Here is a 20,116-nt window from a genome sequence, read left to right as displayed (position 1 = left end):
GTGTTTCCTAATCACGGGGTAGAGGTGACTGAAAGCTGCAGCCTACCTGGAGACTCCATCAGGTCTTTCTTCTTGCTGTTGCTCTCACAGCTAACATGATAGAAGGTGAAGAGAAGGTGATGCTTCTCATGCAGCTGAGTCGGCAGCTCTATCTTTATCTGAAGGTGAGGAAAAACACAGATTCCTGAGGGTTGATTCTCTTTTACAAAGGCAGCTTTGTTCAGGCAAACACCTGCAGAGCATTTCCAGTGAGGATTCAATGTTCAATTGAAATGTGCTCAAACAATATACTCAAAACACGGCGCTTTCAAAAAATATATCCCGTTTTGACTTTGAGCATATGCCATAAAGCATATTTGACTTTCTCCATTGATGGTTGTAGCCATTGATATACGTATCACAGATTATATTACTCAAACTGATTATAAGAGCACAGACTTACCTCATCATAGAACTCAGGGTTCTGCTGATGGTGCAGGACGGTTGCATATGCCTGCTTAGTGAATAGAGGAGCTCCTGGAGGACCGTAGATGCACTGCAGTAGATTCAGAAAGCAGGAGATAATCAAACATGACAGAGAGAGAAAGAGCTAGTCAAGTCCTAAGTCAAGACTAACTTGTCCAAAGTCAAGACTTAGAGTTCCTAAATCAAGACTAACAGGTCCAAAGTCAAGACTAACAGGTCCAAAGTCAAGGCTTACAGGTCTAAAGTCAAAACCAACCCGTCCAAAGTCAAGACAGAGTCAAGACCAGGGTCAAGTCCCAAGTCAAGTGTAACAAGTCTAAAATCAAGTCCTAAGTCAAGACCAGCAAGTCCAAAGTCAAGTCCCAAGACAAGACTGAGTCTTAAGTCAAGACGAAAGCTTAGACCAACAAGTCCAATGTCAAATCCCTAAACTAAGACCAAAGAGTCCAAAGTTGAGTCCCAAGTCAAGACCAACAAGTCTGTTGCAAATCTATTTTGTGAAGTCAAAAGTCATCAGACTGAAATCTGACTTGAATCCATGTCACATGATTTCGGTCCACACTTGAATTTGACCATGCTCAATTCTGCGTAGGGCATTTTGCAAAGAGCTGAAATAATAACTGCGTTCAGCATTTCCTAAAATGTAAACGCACCTTCACCGGCTGGGCCTCATCCTCATCACAATCCTTGAATTCAATGCAAACTGCAATATTCCTCGCCTAGAGAGGGGAGACAAATTAAAAAACAGAGTATAAAAGCAGGAACCAGTTCCCAGACATCCCTGTTGGCCTGGAACCAATTTCGCCAGACACTTTCTCTCCTGTGCCTCTCTGCGTCCATTTCAGATGTCCATTAGTGCCGACAAATATTTCAGGGAAAGGATTGCCAGCAGTCATTTAAAATAAAAGAGGGCAGAGAGACAGATGGAGGAGAGGAGGCAGGTTGGTTTCCTACGGTGAAAATAGCAACCCTGCATTAATGTATTAAGCAGAAGCTGCTGCTCTGCGTAAGGATAATTCTATCCAGCTCTGCTGTTTGGCTGAGCCCGAGGCGGTTGCCAGTTGCCTCGTAAGCTAAACAGGAACACAATACGATGATGATAAGAGAATGCTGGCCATACAAAAGCATCTCTTTCCATAACAGATAAGTCGTATGTTTTTAGAGTGATTTTATGTTACATGGCTCTTACCTTAGTGAAGGATTTCTGTCCGTCATATTTGAGGTGTTTTGGGTACACGTAGAGGTGGTTCCTATAGATGGTGAATGGCTGGGAGCACTTGGCGATGCAGGGTACAAACTCCTCCACCTCCAGAAGAGCGCTGCCGGGCCCGTTGCCTTCAAACGTCCTCACGGGGATGTAGGAGGAAGTGACGCAGTCTGCAGGCAGGAAACGAGAGGGGTCACTGGGTTCCAGGTCAAAGTCGGACGATTATTAAATAGACAATGAAATGGGACTTTGTAAATATTTGGAGGGGTTTACTGGTTACATCCGGTGCCACGCTGTCAATGGTTACATCCAAGTTCCCTAAGAGCACAGGGAGTTTGGCCATTCTCTCTGGTCTGTTGGGAAAACAGAGATAGAAACGGCGATGACTAAAATGTCTCGATATAGCGGTATCTTTAAGAGAGGGGGAGAAGCATACTTTCTGAAGTCAGTCAGCAGTTTGAACATGTCCTCGTCTGACAGCTTGCTGCTGTCCTGTCTGTAAAGAGATGAGAAGCGAGAGCTTTTGTCCAAAGTTCCCGAAGCGTCTTTGAACACAGGCCTGCAGAGACAGAAAAAAAAACGAAGTCAGAGGATCCATTGAAGAAAGAGCGCATTTCAGTTCTACACCAGCGATTTCAAGATATGCGTCTCCCAGTGGGCCGACTTTCATTTGACAGTTTCCGCAGCATCCTACATCTGAATCACAATATGTGGCATTAGGGCACAAGAGAATAAGTCCCCTTGATTTGTGGAAGCAAGAAGTCACGCATATGAGTCTATTTGGGTCTGGTGGAAGTCCCTTCAATCTCGTTGGTTCTCAGTCATGCTGCAGCAAGTTTCTTTTGTTGATTTCTTTTGGGAAGGGGGGGTCATACCTAGCAGCCCAGGCGAATGGCATCCTGTACTGTCCCAGCCTGCTGCAGGCCGTCTTGGCATTCTTCAGCACCTTTTGAGCCATCTACAGGCAGGCAAGAAAACAGAGTATTCATTTTCAGAGCACACGGTAATTCACGGCCACATCCCATCTTACAGTACCTTGGCGGAGTCTGAGCTCTTCATGTAGGGTTCGGTGCAGTGGGTGATCCCCCCCTGCAGGACCTTCTCGATCCTGGCCACCAGGAAGATCTCTGGATGCGGGCACGTGACTGAGAACACCCCCTGCCTGGGGTACTGGAGGGCACCGACCGGGAGCCCACTGGCCTGCCTTGGTCCAGCCAGGGGACCGTCGCCGTCGCCGTTGATGTGCAACTCCGGCCTGCTACCGGAGCCTGATGTCATTTGTCGCACTAAAGGGTGGTTGAGATCCACGTGGAAGTCGGCCGAGATCTTTCTACTGTTCTGGACGTCGAAGAGGGACAGGACCACATAGAACGGCTCCACCTAAGATGAAAGTTACAAAAGGAAAAATATATATTTTTAATGGAAGTTGGAAGACGAGAGACAAACAGAAAGAGTCGAGGAAAGAACACCCTTCCTTCCTAATGCACTTCTCATTTTCCATCAAGTCCAAATGGACCATTGATGTAATTCATCTGCTCATTCACTCTTTCCATCGTGCATTTCCATCACACAAACCCATTTGTGCGTGTGTGTGAGGAGCAGAGCTAATAGCTGTGGTTTCCCAGCTGAGTGCTGAGTGTAGAACGAGTCCTCGTCCTACAGAGACCTTGGAGAGTGACGGCAGGAAACCAGCCTCAGACTGGTGCTAATGGGTGGCGGAAGGCCCGTGCCGGTTGCCATTGCGGTGGCCGTTCCTCGTGCCAACAGCACCAGTTTTGACGGGGGGATGGGGGGGGGGGCGCCGAGTGGGCCATCTGAACCGTCTGTGATCTTCTTAACCGGTTTAGACCTCGCCCTCGTTCGCTAAAGGACATTTCCATCGTGCTGTAAACGTGGTTTTTGTACTTTCAAATACGCATCACGTTTTGGCTTTTTAATTTTTCGATTGTTTGGGTGCGTTAATGCATATGGCATGAATTTTGGCATTGGATGTTTTTTTTATTTCTTATTTTGAAATTGTAACCATTAATTTATAATTTAATGGCATTTGACGCAGCAACCTTTTTAAAGTGAGGCACAAGGGTTAACGCCTACAACCATATTCACAGTTTCTTTTCATTAACACATACATTAGTGGTCGGCCCCTCTTCATTCTCTGCGACGCAGCCCTGCAGGTTGAAAGACAGGTCGTGACAGCTGACCAGGACTCTCTTCCCGAACTTCTCTTCGAACTGACGCACGTCTGGCTCAATGCCAGAGAAGTCCAGTTTCTGTGGAAACGGGAGATGATGTCAAAACTTTAATTAAAATACCACAGCAGAAACTTTTGGTCGATAAATAACAGGAGCAAAAACTGACTGGGGTGCTCGTGTATTTGTATTGTACGTAGTCAGGTATTATCTTCGTCACCTGTGTGTCAGGGTCCAAGGTGAAGAGTTTCAGGCGAGCTTCACTCCTCATCTTGGACTCAATATCTCTGGCAGTCTGTTATACAAAGCAAAAAAAAGGAAATTCAACATCACGACATGCGACATTGTACTCAAGATATCCAAGGACAGTGTGTGTATTCACAGCCACGTTCTTGGAGACCATATACACGATGGCAGATGTTTGCTTGGTTAGCACCAACAGGAAACCTGGCTGCAGGAAATCCGGCAATTCCACCCAAAACAGCAGTTACAATTCAGAATGCTTTCGCGTGAGGTCATGTGGCACCTTCAGACATACAAGGCACCGCTACAGTATGTGGACTAATCCATATGGCGTGGCTTGTTACGTGGTCAAACAGGTGTTTAGCATTGTTTTAGCATTACTACAGATGGGAAAAACAGGCTACCTGAAAGCTGTCTTGGAAACTTCCGGAGGACAGGTCTGTTTTTCCGTGCTCCTCGTCTGTTGGAGAGACACAAACACTGCACATAAATGCATGCAGAAATAATTAAGCTGCTAAGAGAGAAAAACAAGATGTCAAGGAAATCAAATATAAATGCAGGAAAACCCACCGTCGTGCAGGTCCCCGTTCCTCTTCTCCTGCATGGCCTGTTCAAAGCTGCTGTGGAGGATCTTGTTGAGGGTGCCGATCCACTCCTCCATCTCTGCTTCGCTGTCTGCAGCCAGCAGGAACGTGCTCTTGTCCTGCATCTTTAGCTCAAAGGCGAACCGACGCACTTTGCTGTTCTGAAAGAACATGAATGCAAACACTTTCACACCGTCTATTTCAGACCTTTTAAAGTTTTTATTACATCCCGGCCCTTTAGAGGCTGTTTGTTTTTAAAGAAGCTGAAAGAATGCACAATTCATTTTCCTGAAGTCATACTGGGGGAGGTGGTTTTAAGAGCCCCAGTGCATAAGATCCTTTACCTGAACAACCCCCATGCATGAGTCAAGGAAGATGGTTCCTTTGGGTTCCTTGGAGGTGTTCTCGTCCTTGTAGAAGTTGAGGTTGTAGGATCCATCTCCCAGCTGGGCCAGATGGAAGTACCTCCTCTTGAAGGACTAGATGATAAAAACAGAGCATGTTAGCATCCCAAAAGGCCTCTTTCTCTCAAAAAATACCACAAGGGTGGAGACGGGGCGTGGGAAAGCTTCACGGTAACATGACAAAGTACGAGGATTTCCATATGTGCAGAGAGAAAAAGACAAACTTAGTATTAGTATTATATTTCCATTAGGTTGTGACTGTACCCGCATAGTAACACTGATTGCACTGTTCATGTTTCCTTTGTACAGCCAGCCATGTTTAGACACTTCTCCCTTCTGAGATCCGAGGGAAGCTGTGTCCTGCAGGAGGAGGTGCAAAAAACCCCACATTAATATGGGTATTCTACCGTTAAATGAGACTTAACACGCATGAGAATCACATACATTTAGGTCTTTATGCATGTCCCCCAAAAGACATACGCGCTTCTCGTTTGAATATATTTACACACATTGGGCTTAAAAACCAGCTGACACCCGCGAATTGGGTCCTGAGAAAGATGCTCTTCATTAACAGCAACAGTGCACTTCTCTAATCTCGGGGGGTTTTAGCCGCGACGGTGCGTCCATCAAAGGTCACCGGGCCTCCCGTTAAATCAATGCCTAAAGCGTGGTAATTATTGGAAGGAGATGTGCTCAAATGTCCCGAAGATGTCAGCTATTCTGGGAAATGGCGTGGGACTAGAACATTAAACAAAACATCCAAAGGTTGGCTTGTATTAAAGGAGTGGAATTAGATAAATGAATACGATATTGTACAATAAGTCAATATATTGTTTGTGCTCTATTTCATTCCCTTGTAATCCAGTTTCTGTTTGAAGAGGGTTGGGTGAGGCCGAGGGAAAAGTTGAACTTATTGCCTCACATGAAGACTATGGCACAGACGGCATTCCCCCAACGAAAACTAAAGTTTGGGATTGGTGGGCTCACCTCGTCTTTTTCCACATCTTCATCCACCTCAAACAGGTGAGCTGCCAGTTTCTCAGGTCTCGACACCTTACTGAAAGCACACGGAAAAGATCACTCAGGTCAACTTCAGATGTGTTTTTGGTCATTTCACTGCTATTCCGAAATTCTAGCTCGACAGGATGTTGCCTGATTACTGCAGCTGCTTCTCTAAGTGCAGCTCAAACCCCAAACTGAGCGTTTGCCCTTTGACCTTTAGAAGACCCAGTGTCCTCGGGGGAACTAGCAGCATAAACAGTGTCAAGGCCAAGGCCGTCTAGGTTTTACACCCCGATGTTTTAAACAAGACACACAACATCTGTAAAGCACATTCCTGTGTTTAAGGAAAGTGGCTCCGTCAAGGACACACAAGACATTGTGGGATTTCCCTTGAGCTTCAATGATATCAATCGGCAGCGCTCCCAGAATAGCTCTGCTTATCCTTGCTAAAAAAACATAGGAAGCCTTTCTATTGTTGCTGTGGAGGAGCTCGGAGCCTCCGAGACACAGATTTACGTGTTTCTAGAGTTCTGGCTCTAACACTCAGTGGGCTGTAAACAAAGGGCAGTGTCACTGAACAAAAGAAGATTTACAATACCCCTTGGAGGGCTTTTGCAGCATTGTGTGCTACACGATGGACAATGTAGACCATTAGCTGAACGGCGCATGCTTCTATGGATATAAAGCTATGGAGAAAAAGCTGGATGGCTTTGCAGATGAACACGTTCCAAGCACCTGTTGGAGAATTGATCCTACATTACCCATAAAGCAAAGCCCTCTCTGCCTTTCAAACTCTACATCCAGTGTGCGACTCTACACCTCACGGCACACTCACTTTGGGAGCTGGCGGAAGTCTCCAGAATACTCCTCATGCTTGTAGTTGACCACATGCCAGTCGGACTTGTAGGTGTTGATGCACTGCAGAGACAGAGAGTGGAGACGGGGTGAGGGGGGTCATTTAAACAAGAGCAAATTAAGACGTACACTCACACACATGGTCCAGACAGGCTCAGGTTTCTAAAACAACCGTATATATAAAGTGTATTTGAGTTCTATCCAAAAAAGGTTTGGACTCGGATGGAAGGCAGACTTTAAGACTTGAAGGAGCCATGGGAAGACCACTAAAGTCATCAAAGTGAAGGTCGGTGTGAATAGGGCCTGTAAATATTACTGAGGAAGGGGGTGAAAATAACAGACACGTGTGCTAGATTAAAATCACTGACCACCAGCGAAGGAAACGTCGCAATCGCCCCACCTCCCCTGGAGAATTCAGTCCCATCCGGGTGGGACTTTCTTGTATAGTTTGCAGAGCAGTAAGATTTCATATCGTCTATTAATTATTGCGGTCATCGTCTGTTCAAGCTCCCTGGAGGTTTGCTAGTCAACATGTTTTTCAGCTTTTTTTTATAGGAGAGAGGCAAACACACTAGTCACTTGGTGATGTTCCAATATGTGTTCATCGATTCTGCGAATTCATAAAACACACATGTCGACTGAGGCAAGGGGTCACTTAAAAAGTGGGAAAATAAAGTACAGCCCATGTGTGTAAGGCCTCCCAGCGACTCCAGATGTAGTTATGATGTAATTCCTGGCTGCAGCCGCGGGGGACTATCCCATATCAGGCTCTATCAGGCCACACCCCAACCAAACAACACGACGTGAACCACCACTGAACTGTGGACTCCATCTGTGGCCGATCCTCTGCACCGTCAGGAAACACGTGAGGGCGGGGAGCGCGAATGGAAGTTCATTTAAAGGCTAACGGCAACATTTTTTGATGTACACCATATCAGTTTCCCCTCGTCTCTAAATCACGTGAACGGTCAGCAAACACTTTTTTTGCTCGCTTCCTCTGAAATCCAATCTGCACCATAAACAGATCAGTATGAATCGTTGGCTGGATTCATGTCTGAACTCCAGTATCTGATGGGTCTTCAGGGTGTCAGAGCCAGTCGACAGAGCAGGGATTCGCTCACGATGGTGAGGTTGATGCTTTGGCCCAAGACGGAGGGATATGGACCGGACAAAGCAGGCTTACTCCCAGGTATGTGTTAGCTTTACCTCTTGGACAAACAGTGAGTGAGCTTCTTTCTCCGCAGTCTCTGGCACGGTGGAGAACAGAGTCCTGCCCTGGCGCCTTAGGGTGGAGATCTGAGGGGAGAGAGGGAAAAGCAGGCATGAATAACAGACTGATAGAAGAGATTTCTGTATCTTTTTTTATTATAAAGCAGGTCTAGGTGCTCTATAAATACGGTTAAAGTATCAAAATGATCAATCCACTAGGAAATACACACAGGCCGTATTCAGAAACTGTGCCTTTTAACGAGCCGTCAGGACTTCCGTATAGTTGTGATGTTACAAATACACAGCCATAGGTGGAAATGCCGCTAAACGCTGACCAATCAGAGCTGACTGGGCTTTTTCGGTAGAGGGTCTTAAAGAGACAAGCGCAAAAACAGAGCGTTTCAGACAGAGGGGGAATACAGGTATATTCAGACTGACAGTATGAGATAAATAACGTGTTTATTAAAAATTAAAGCATGTAAACACGTTCTAGTAGCAACCCAAAATACAAGTATGAACCTGAAAATAAGCACGATATGTCCCCTTTAAGGATGATAATCATTGTGTAATCATAATATTGATCATCGACTATGAACTCTTTTTTTCAAGCACAGTTAGAGATGAAAGGAGATGGTAATTTTGTTCTTTTGAGTCGCTCAAAGAAAGAACAATAACCAGTACTGCAGAGAATGTTCCGCAGCCTGTATTATTCCAGTCCTAATTCTTCATCCTGCTCGCCTTATTAGACAGATACAGAGAGAGAGTGGAGAGCTAGGATCCATAGCTGAGGAGCAAAAGGAGCCTCGGGGCATCAAGACTGTTGGGCTGGCAAGCCTAGCTCCCACCGAGTGTTCTGCTTTTCAACTCAACCCACAAAGCAGAGTAGGAAACAGTGACACAATGACCTAGTTTTGTCATAAATCTTCTATTCCTACACTGGCAAGCATATAGAGTTATTCAGTCTCTGTCCTCATTTGTCCAGTGCACTCTTGCAATAGCAATCAAAGACTTGTCAGAAGCCCAAACTGAGCTCAGTTAAGTCCGTCCAGTGATATGTCAAACGTCTGGCTACAGAAGATACTTGGAATAACAATTAACTGACTTTTTTATGCTTTTGTTGACGCATCGGAAATTTGCTTTCTTGTGAAATAGATGATAAAATCGATACCCGCTCATATCTGTCCGATAAATATGAAGCTGGTGCTAGCAGGCAGTTAGCTTAGCGTAGCATAAAGACTGGGAGCAGGGGGACCCATCTAGCTTGGCTCTGGTTCTTGTTTGTTTAATACATACAAAAGTTCAAATGTAAGAACAACACGGATTAATTAAACAAGACATAACATGCTAATTAGTGAGTGTTAGGTTTCCTCTGACCTAGCTAGCTCGTCTCCTAGCATTAGCATCACATTTAGTGTACAGTATTGATCATCTCATTAAACGCTATTTTGCAAAAAGTCCTAAAATCTCAAGGGTGAGTAGATAATGGGTGAATTTGTACGCCGTATATCTCAGTATGACACTACATAGACACTAATATTTGAAGACTCTAAATAAGCAAAATAGAAATGTATACTCTGTTATGAATGGAAACTCTGACTACATTCAGTCTAATATGTAGGAGAGGAGAGATCCTTGGATGGATATATGTAGCGGAAGTTGATCCACAACTCAACACTTCCCCTCCTTCCACATTGAGGCTCTCTCCCTTGCTGTTACTGTGCGAAAGTGTGTATCCATCCGCGCATGTATCTGTGCAGCACGTGCAAATGCTAGACCCATATGTTTGGCTGCCCCCCCCCTTCTCCTCTCCTCTCCAGTGATGTAAAACATATGGCAGGTTAGACAGATGGACGGACTGGGTCGGACCCACATGCACGCTCACACAAAGGGCAGTTACTAATGGCTGTGCTCTGTAATGAAAACCACTCATTATCTACTGATTGTGAAACAGTCCAGTAGCAGACTGTTGTTGCTCAGTGTGTGGATTCTATTCCTTTGTTTCGTTGCCCTAGTTTGACTGTTATGGCATTGTCTATATGGCACTCAGCAAATCGGAAGGAGAATATCTTTATAAAAGGTATAATGATTAGCTAAAACAGCAGGACACTGTCATTTTTAGCAAATGGTATTCAAACAGGAGAAAATAGTGCATTTGTTGGGGACTATTTTTTTTCAGGAGACTTGAGGATTGACAAACATTTGAGTCTTCTCTTCCTCTCTCAAACTGGGAGTGGCCCCCGCCGAGATCCATCTCAGCGCTATACGGTGATGTAATGTTGACACAAGTGGCAGATCTACGGAGCGTGTAAATGTTTATAAAAGTGCGAGCCAGCGATTGCACCCATGTACATGTAGAAGTCCAATTTATAGATTTAACCTCGTCATCAGCTGTGCTCAGCTGTATTAGGAGCCGATTTCCTAGAAAGACACGAGTCAAGCGCAGTGTTGGGGAACTTAAACAACATCAACGTCTCATAAACTTTTAAAAGACTTTGTAGTGTGTCTGGTAGACCCGCTGAAGCAGGATCGGAAATAATCCAGTTGCAGATAGTGACCCTGCAAGATCCCCAGTCTTTGCCAAATCTTATAGACTGCAACTATCACCTGTAACTTTCCCGTGTGTGACAAACTAAGATGTATATAATATATATAACTCTCACAACGTCTTACCTGGAAGTCGTCCATGGGGAACTGCAGCATGTCCCGCAGAACATCACTGATGATCTGCGTCTTCCTCTGCAGAATCACATTCTCATAGTCCAGAGGCTCTATGATCTTCGGTTTCACCTGAAAGAACAAATTGCAGCAGTGGATCAGCAAGTGGCAAAAACGTGGTTTTTGTTCTGTCCAGCTGTGGTCTTTCATTGAATTTCCATCCGTCTAATTGTACAATTAATAAGGGTATCAGTGTTACAAGTCTGTCTGGACAACAAGTTGCTATTGTCTTTTACTGACGGCTACAGCAGCGAGAACTGGCACAGAGACAGACGTGAATGTGGGTTAACAGAAGAGGAGACGAGGAGAGAAGCGAGGGATGGATGGACGAGCGAGAGTCTGCGTGCGCCATTGTACCAGCCACTGTGTCATGAGCTCACGTTCAAAACCTGAACTAGAGAAGCAAACAGCGGTCATAGCTGCTCTGCAAATCTGTCGACGCCCACCGCAGGAAGATGGACGGTTCAAAATCCTTATGCTGCATTGTAACAGAGATGGCTTTGTAAGCATGGATGCTTGGCAGAAGGTAAGATAGTTGGGCAGAGTTCTTGATGGAGAGATTAAAGTCCGAGCCGACGTCGGCTCTGACATTCCGCAGAGAAGACTCGAGGGATTCCTCCCGCCTGTGATGTTAAAACAACACATCTTCTCACATGACACACACGTGTAGCTGCGTCGGCACATTCAGATCCTAAGGAAGTAAACACAGCTTTGATCTATTTACAGCTGAACTAAGACAGATTTAAGTTTTTAAATACTTTATGCGACACACAACATAATTTCACACCTGTAGATTTGACACAAATTAATTTTCAGGTATAAGGACACAAGCTGTGGGACAAGACTTATTACTGTTATTTATACAGAAAAATGTCCCGATGTTCCACTCTACAGGACCTGTTGATGGCGTCAAACGAAAAGGCGGAGGATCAACGAAGTTATTACGCTTCATACTGAGCAGACGTCTTCCTACCAAATTGAGAGGCAATCCAGCCAATAGTTTTTGAGATATTTTATATTGTCAGTGGACCAATGTTGACCCCTAGAATCCCCCAAATGAAGTGCAAAGTTCCCTTTACTGACAAAGGACCAAACAAATCTGCCACTAGACAAAATATTACCCAGAGTTCCATCTTTCTGTATGTTGGCCCAGTCACCGGGCGCGGCTGTGATCCATATTATTTGGATTAGCCTCTTGATCTGGGCCCAATGAGCACATAACAAACCGAGGCCAATTAAACGGTCGTCTGAACGTCGGCTTTACATTTTCATTGGCCCGACCAATCCTCCCGATGATGTCATGAAAACATCCCTCCGTATCGCTCAGCCCTTTGGATGTAAAAGATCATCTGATAAGCAGAAAATCCAACTGATTTCCAACTGGATTATTGCCATTCAGACGGAAGATAACGACGAGCAGCTGTGAACTGTGACACCTCGGTAATTATCTCACATGAATACGTTGGAGACAAAGTTGTGGGATTGAGTTTAAGGCTGATGGAGATGTGGCTGTTAGTGCGCTCTATAAACTCAAATACTGTCACTTTGATAAAGAGTTATAATCTGGATTTAGTGAACAAAAAATACTCTGAATTTAGTGAAATTGTGCATTAAAATTACATATTTAGAGCAGTAAAGTGACAAATTCTTGAGTTTCTGGAAATATCAAATCTTAAAAAAGAAAAGAATAGGTTGGTGTAGGTTGTCTTTCACAGCGTTCTTGAACAAACCTGCATCTTTTATCATTGCACCAACTTTGCAGCCAACTTGTCAGCCTGCCTGACTCTGAGGCACAGCAACAGTTAATGAACAAAGAGAGCCACAAGTGCTCCATTTCCTAAAAAAAGATCAACATTCAACCCCCTGGAGGGGGTCTGCCCTGAAGCTGCTATTTCCCATTTCCGTCTAACCCTTTTAAAAGAAAAGAATCTTCAAAGCTGCTCTTGGAGTCTGAGAGCTAAAAACAACAACAATCAGATCGCATCGGTTCCACTTACAACCCAAAAGAGGGAGAGGCTTTTTAGAAGGAAAAAATGTGCTTCTATGTGAAAGATGGCACCGTGCGCACTTACCGCTGCCACCTGTGACCCGGCCTCCACCTCCTCCTCAATCTCAGCCAGGCTCTTGTACTGCTGTGGAGACTCTATCACCATCTCCCTTTTGGGGGCTTTGCCAGCCCGGCCCTGCATGGTGGTCAAGTCCTCCTTGCCCGCCGGTAAACAGGTGCGAGACTCACCGCGCACACACCATGGCACAGAGTTGCCCCGCGTGTGCGTGAAGGTAGGGAGAGCTTTTTGCCGACGTCCAGTGAGATTCACTCTTCTGTTCTCAATCGCAGTAGCCCGGCCTCCCTCTCTCTCTCTCTCTCTCTCTCCAGAAGGGCCCCTCCCACCCTCACAGCTGTACAGCTGTGAGGGTGTGTTTGTATGTACAGTGTGTGAGGGGGAGGAGGGGAGGGAGAAATGGACCACTCCCCCATTAAAAAACTTCGAAGAGGCCCAGAGATGATGTTGTCATACGCCTGCTCCACCTGTGTGTGTGTGTGTGTGTGTGTGAATTTTGTACAATTCAGGGTACCAATAAAATATGTATTGGAAAAGATAAGTGCAAGAGAAGAAAAGTAAGAAAAATAATCAAATAGGGAACCCAAAATACCATCACTCAGTATACGGATGTCAATGGCCTGTGCCTTTAAGAGAGCACCACACTGATTCAGCTTAGCACTCCTACAGCATTGGACAATGTAGGAGCTACCAGGCAGCAACCTCAGGTTCTGAAAAGTGAAGCCAATCCGGAAGTGCGTTAAAGCTGCATTCTCTCTAGTGTCCATCAGGGGGCGACTCCTCTGATTGTATTGGAGTCTATGAGAAAACTTCTCTCTTGATTTATTACCTCAGTAAACATTGTAAACATGAGTTTATGGTCTCAATCTCTAGTTTCAAGTCTTCTTCAATACAGCATGATGTTCATTTAGTAACTTATGCTCCATTTAGAGTCAAACAGACCATAAAGCAGGGGATGCTTTGGGGCGGGGATACCTTGTGGAAGCGACTGGGATCATTCTTTTATGTGCAGGGCAACATCTGGCCTCACTTAAACATTGCTTCCTAACTTAGTAAAACACAATGTAACATAGCTAAAAATGGACTGAATTGTCATTTAAATAACAAGAAATTTGTTGTCCAGAAATGCCGAAGATACGTTTTGAAACTGTGTCACCGTATTTCTTTCACCAGAAAGTCTACTTTTCAGTGTGTAGCATAGTGTTCTACTGGTAGCTTGCCAGAGAATTCCTCCATGATCTGATGACGTGACAGGACATAAAAGATGGTCTAGGTCCTTCTACTTCTGATTGTCAGATGGATCCTATATTGGATTGAAAAGCTGCGTCACTGCTGAAGAGACTATAAATAACGAGCCACAGTAACAGCGAGCAGACACCCAATCTGTGTTGATAAAGTTCTGCTCCTCATTGATATTTTGCTCTGCTTTGAACTGGTGCTACGGCGTATCCGCTGCAGCGGGCAGTCACAGCAGGGTCAGTAAAAACACTCTTATCCGGCACTCAGACTCAACACATACACACACACACACACTCTCCTGCTGCTTCAGGAACAGTTAAAGCTGCCCCTTGTTCCTCCGTCGAGTCAGCGTCCTTCCCCTTTAATCTTCAAGCAAACCGAGGCGCCTCGGCTCAGCTGTTTTCTATCGCAGAGAGTGTGCTTCGCAACGATGACATTTAAAGTTGTCAATGAGGAGTTAATGTGGGTCAATTTATGCAAATCCTTTTTTCTCTCTCTCTCTCTCTCTCTCTCTCTCTCTCTCTCTCTCTCTGCGTTAAACACAACTCCCAAGCCACGGTCGATGTTTACAAGCCACTGAATCTTTCTGACATAGCAAGCATGATTAATAACTCACGCACCAATTATCTCCATGGGAAGAGAAGTCAGGGAGCTCTTGAAAGATAGAGAGGGAAGGGTGTGTGTGTGTGTGTGTGTGGAGGGGGGGGGGGGTCAGAGAGAGGGGAGGACACGCCACAGGTCAGGATGACTTCAAAGGCCTCTGCTGCAGTTTCGGTGCCATCACCCCAGACAAAATGTAGCACAAAGGCGGGTAAGGATGTGTGTGTGTGTGTGTGTGTCAGAGTTTCACTTTTCGTACAGCGGGGTTCTCTGATGTGTGAGGCACTGTGCATGATTTGCATAGCTCGTTTTAACTGCACTCTCTTCAAAGGGACTTGCTGAAATGTACCATTCAGAGCAAATAACTTGCCTTTAAAAAATGCAGGAAATCGCACGGAGGCTGTGAAATAAGGTTGTTCAACACCGCCGAGAGAGGGGAGACTGATTCCTGTGGCTTCGTGAGCCACAGGAATAACCGTCAGGAGTGGAGCGACTAATACAAGTGTGTGGGGCGATAGCAACAAATAACGGCGATAGCAACAAATGCGGCATCCTCCTGTTCCGAAAAGTGAAGCCAAAGCGGAAGTGCCTTGAACCTGCATTCTCTCGAATGGCCACCAGGGGGCGACTCACTAGTTTCAAGTCTTCTTCAATACAGCATGATGGTCATTTAGTAAAGGATGGTCCATTTAGAGTCAAACAGACCATAAAGCAGGGGATGCGTCAGGGCGGGGCTACACAGTGATCTACCAGAGACGTATACGCCGTCTCTACGTCACTCCTCCGCACTCCAAATATGGTCACTTACGTTCACTAGTTGCAAAAAAATACTCTGTGGTAAATATCAGAAAAAAAAATGGCGGTAAATCTTAGAGCAAATCTAATGCAGCTCTCTGACTTGACTCTCCTCTGGCCTCGGCCTGTGAAGGACTGCTGACTGGACTGCGGCGGTCTCAGCGATGGCGTCGCCAGCTCAGCGTGATAATCAGCCTCTTGTCAGAGACCCTGCCTGCCACTGAGGTCACCCCGCTTCATTCACCCGCATCTCCGGAGCGCTCCCTCACGCCATCACGCTTCCTGGAGCCATCGCTGGTACTCTGCCAGAGACACCACGAGAGTTTGTGTCCGAGCAGCGTGCATGATGGGAGTGCAAATTAATTTACAAGGCCATCTGCGCTTGACGTAAAAAAAAAAAAAAATGAAAGAGTGGTCACAGAGAGAGAGAGTGAAGGAAAAGGATTTATGCACAGCTTGAACTCATTAGCACATGTGAGCCTTCCACACCCTTCCCAAGAGGCACACACACACACACACACACACACACACACACACATGGAGAGTCACACACAAGTCTGTGGAGAATTGCATAAGGGGAATGACGTAATGTTTGGGGGCCGACCATCGCTGCAGGCACTCTGGGGAGAGAAAGTGTGAGGGCGTTGCCCGAGAAGAAGCGAAACTCCCCCATCAGACTGACCCATGACACACACATGCTAGTTATCGCCCTGACCGAAAACTCTGTCACAAGCTGTGAGTGTCCATCACACTAAAAAAGCAGAATTTCCTTTAATTAAAGCTCTGTCTTGTGGTCAACATTACATTACTGTGGCTCCAGGTAGTTCAGGGGGAAAACATGTGGGACAAGTTAAATGTGAGAGGGGAGTTCCTCCATGATGTCAGAGCTCTCAGAGGTGCTGAGCGATCGGCTCGAGACTGTGCAGCAACGTGAACCTGAAGAGAGCAGAAAGTCCCTGGGATTAGTCCATAAAGGAACAGAATGTAGATCCATTCATGCTCCTGTCTGGTTTACAGAGGAATTGATCCATCACCTGCACTGGACCAGAATGTCGGAATGTAGCAGGACTTCCAAAATTGTATTATGTGCATTCGAGTGTACTGTACAGGAAATTAAAATGGTATCGGTGACTGGCGATCTGGAGCCGTTGGCTTCAACACTTGTGCTCTAACTACACTGACATTTATCTTCCTGTAAGAGCAAGGGTGACCTCTGAGGGATTGGAGAGACGGAGAGTCCAACATAGAGGAAGCTATCGTAGCTTAGCTGTGCTTCAGCGTTGCAAAGGGAGGGTTTGGCCTCTACTGGCTTGGAGAACTCAAAGTTTTCCTTTTAAAGCGATCTCCGTCCACACGGGCGATCGAGCACCGTTCTAGAAATGAATCCGTCCATACCAGCACTTCTAAAAACGAATATCACATGACTGTTCACGCACACTGGGCATGCGGGTGCCGCTGTAAACAGGAAGTAGATTGGTTGCTTAGTTTCAGAAAATACAATATTATTGTCCTCTTTAATAATAAAAGGTTGTGCTTGATACTTAAGATATTTCTCTGTATACTCAAACGGACACATTTTGTGGAAAGAAAAGATGAATTTGAATTTTTCAAACTTAGTTTGCTTTAAATGAACACTTACAAATCAAAGTTTTACTAGATTATGGGTCCAAAACTTGGGTTTCTTTTCTGGACCCGGGACGATGTATTCCGCTGCAACCGAAAGATGTAATTGTTGTTTGTAAGGGACGGGTTATGGGAGGCCAATGTCAGCTTAATGGTTGTAAAGGAAACACTGCACCCAAAGGAGATAATGGTTTATAGTGAGCGTCCTTGCCTCAGTGTGCACTAGAACGCCTATTTAACCCCCTCGCCATCGATTGTCCATTAAATCTCTTTGATTTAGCACAGAGCAGGCTGCGAGCTGATGGAGCTAACTTGAGGAGAGTAGCTTAATGTAGCAATGCATAAATCCAAGAGGAAGACAACATGGCTACGGACCTATTGTACTTTCCTTGCTCAGTACGGACGAACTCTGGCAAATCCTGAGACATATGTTACATTTCCTCGCAGCCAAATGTTAAGCTTTTGATCTGCCGCAGTAAGTGTGCGATCGTGGGGCACTGAAAGAAATACTTCACTTCTAAATCCAGCTCCTCGGGGGAGTCTATTAGGAAGATTATTAGCCAAAAATCTGCTGATCGGTGCTCAATCCGACCAGCCTCCGCTCTATCTGTAAATTATTAATTTTCTTCCTCAAGAAAGATATGTTATATGTGTTATATGTATCGAAAATAAACTTTAGCTCTAGCTAGTGGAGTCAGAGATCAAATACAGGAAAAAAAGAAAAGGAATTCTTCTCTATATCTAATTTAGAGGAGGATTCAGTCATATGGACTCAAGGAGATGAATCCTTACTTGCAGATTTAAACTCATTTTGACCTGTAATTTTGTGTGGTACACATTCTGGATAACAGTTGATGAAACTGGAAAAAGAAACAAGCATACTGGAGTTTTAATTCAATTAGAACCTGATTGCAAAACAGTGGAACATTCCTGGAAATGACCCTCGGTGCGCGCCAGCGAAGAGGTAATACGTCAAAGTGGGTTTACCAGAGCAGTGGTGGGAATCCAGTGTTGAGATACCCTCAGGCTCAGCGTTTCCTCGTCTTCCTCCAGAGCCCGCAGCTCCACCGGCCCCTTGATGTAGCCGCAGTTCCTCTCGAGGATGGACCGCAGCCCCTCCAACAGAACCACGCTGGTGGTGCATCCCATGGTGCCAACAAGCGCTCGCCACCACCATGCAGGATAACGATCTCCCTGCTGGAGCCTACTCTTTCCACTCTTTGCCCCGGGTGGATGCCGCAACTTGATCTCCACAACCTTGACCTCTTTCCACGGGGGTAGAGAAAGTCCTCTTACAGGTGTGAGTGACAGTCACTCAGGTATCAGTTTCCCCGAGGAGCAACCGCTACCCTCCAGAGCGAATCTCAGCCCTGAGTCGTATCCTCCGGTGTTCTGCTCAGCAGGGATGGAGGGACGAGCGCGCGGAGGAGAGAAGCTGCTCGCTCAGCCGAAGCAGGGCGTTCCTTCCTTCCGCCGGGGGGGACGAGGATGCTCTCGCTTTGCTCGCTCACAGACTCCTCTTCTTCTTCTTCGCTGGATCGCTTTCCCTCCCTCTTCGCTCAACCTTGCCATCTCTCTCCATCATGCAATCACGCCTGTCACTTTCACTTCTTCTTCTTCTCCTCCCCTCCCAGCGGGCTCCCCCCCCCCTCCTCCTCCTCCTCCCTCGCTCGCTCTCACAGCTTAGTCACTCTCTGACTCCGCATGCTTTGTCAACAGTAAAAGCAGCGCGATACCAACAAAGACGCACTCAGACGCAAACTGGCTGCTGCAGACTCCTTCTCTCTGCCCCTTTCCCCTCCTTCCTTCTTTCTTACAGCGGCGATGCAGTCATCCTTCTGATGTTACCTACATGCGCTCTAAGACATAAAAAAATGAATGATTTAACTTCTCTTGACCCTCGTTGCCAGGCCCACAGACTCCTGGTCGGACTGATAAATCAAGCCCGGTGCGTCATAGGATGAGCAGGACAAACCCGGCAACCCTCTGCAACTCCTCATGGTCTCATTAACATCCTCGCATCCTCTCCACAGAAGCAAGGGTGTGAGATGAGGGATACAACCTTGTTTATGCAAGGCTAATTTAAATTTTCTTCAGCTTCTCTCCAGTGGCTGGTGTAAATAGTTCATCAAGCGGGTGACACACTCACCACTACTTTATAAGTGGATGATGCAGCAAAATGTGTAAGGAGGAAAATCATACAAAAAAAGCAAGAGATAGCACAAAGTAGAAGTGGTATTTTGGAACAACAGGAAACGGTTATGGTAGCCGTAAAGAAAATGTACTCAATGCTGAAATTTGGAACTGATGACAGAAAGAGGTAAAGTTGTAGTTAAAAAAAAAAAAAAACAGCAGTTGATGGAAGTGCAGTGTTTCCATCTAATTGTCGAGCAAATTTTAAGCAAACAAAAATGTCGCAAAAAAAAGGAAATGTAAAATAGGTGCATTTCCGTCAACCAGTTTGAAGCTAACTCTGCTACACAAAGCGGTTACATTAGCACATAGCACTTCTATGCTACAGAAGCTACTGTCGGTAGCATTTATTCAGGGAGTGCAGTTAGTGACAGTGTGGGCTGCCTTGTAGCTCTGACGGTTTGACGGCGTATCAGCGGGGGCGGGGCTTAGCAAAGTTTCAAATTGGGGGATTTTGAATCATTCTTTCATGTCAGCTAGCATGCTATCCATACGAACACGCTGATGAATACACAATTGAATTTTGCAGTTTCCATACAGCTCTTCTAATATGATGTGCAGAGTAAGTGAATGGAAACTGATCTGTGGTGTCACGCCCCTTCAAAGCTGTGAGCTAGTTTCTGTCAATGCAGAGTTTTCAGGCTCATTCAAAAAGCCTCAACAGCATCCTTTGAACAATGTCATTACATTCCGGGCTATCCCTCAGGGGGTGCATTAATCTAATCAAATC

General features: G+C 45.6%; 1 protein-coding gene across 12 annotated transcripts in view; it reads right to left on the bottom strand.

Moving 5' to 3' along the window:
• Nucleotides 1-20,116, bottom strand: part of dock9b (dedicator of cytokinesis 9b) — a 41,376-nt gene that overhangs the window by 14,888 nt on the left and 6,372 nt on the right. For 5 of the 12 annotated variants that reach the window (XR_004212916.1, XM_031851655.1, XM_031851656.1 and 2 more), the window contains exons 1-19: nt 18,181-18,770; nt 10,829-10,945; nt 8,156-8,245; nt 6,930-7,012; nt 6,080-6,149; nt 5,357-5,452; nt 5,033-5,167; nt 4,675-4,849; nt 4,509-4,564; nt 4,082-4,156; nt 3,802-3,942; nt 2,708-3,052; nt 2,548-2,630; nt 2,109-2,231; nt 1,946-2,025; nt 1,655-1,842; nt 1,119-1,184; nt 443-535; nt 47-158 (exon numbers count right to left, since the gene is read on the bottom strand). Coding sequence is in view for 11 of the 12 variants with exons in the window: in XM_031851655.1 (XP_031707515.1) it covers nt 47-158; nt 443-535; nt 1,119-1,184; nt 1,655-1,842; nt 1,946-2,025; nt 2,109-2,231; nt 2,548-2,630; nt 2,708-3,052; nt 3,802-3,942; nt 4,082-4,156; nt 4,509-4,564; nt 4,675-4,849; nt 5,033-5,167; nt 5,357-5,452; nt 6,080-6,149; nt 6,930-7,012; nt 8,156-8,245; nt 10,829-10,945; nt 18,181-18,342 (2,290 nt within the window). In the remaining variant the exon portion in view is untranslated. Of the gene's footprint in view, nt 1-46; nt 159-442; nt 536-1,118; nt 1,185-1,654; nt 1,843-1,945; nt 2,026-2,108; nt 2,232-2,547; nt 2,631-2,707; nt 3,053-3,801; nt 3,943-4,081; nt 4,157-4,508; nt 4,565-4,674; nt 4,850-5,032; nt 5,168-5,356; nt 5,453-6,079; nt 6,150-6,929; nt 7,013-8,155; nt 8,246-10,828; nt 10,946-12,945; nt 13,676-14,795; nt 14,826-18,180; nt 18,771-20,116 lie in introns of those variants that run through there. The other 7 variants (XM_031851657.1, XM_031851659.1, XM_031851665.1 and 4 more) reach the window with 3 other exon arrangements.

Source organism: Anarrhichthys ocellatus, unplaced genomic scaffold (assembly GCF_004355925.1).
Source record: "Anarrhichthys ocellatus isolate YVR2014 unplaced genomic scaffold, GSC_Weel_1.0 scaffold12, whole genome shotgun sequence".
Taxonomy (NCBI): Eukaryota; Metazoa; Chordata; class Actinopteri; order Perciformes; family Anarhichadidae; genus Anarrhichthys; species Anarrhichthys ocellatus.
Note: the sequence above shows the minus strand (reverse complement) of the source record. Positions and strands in the feature narration are given on the sequence as shown.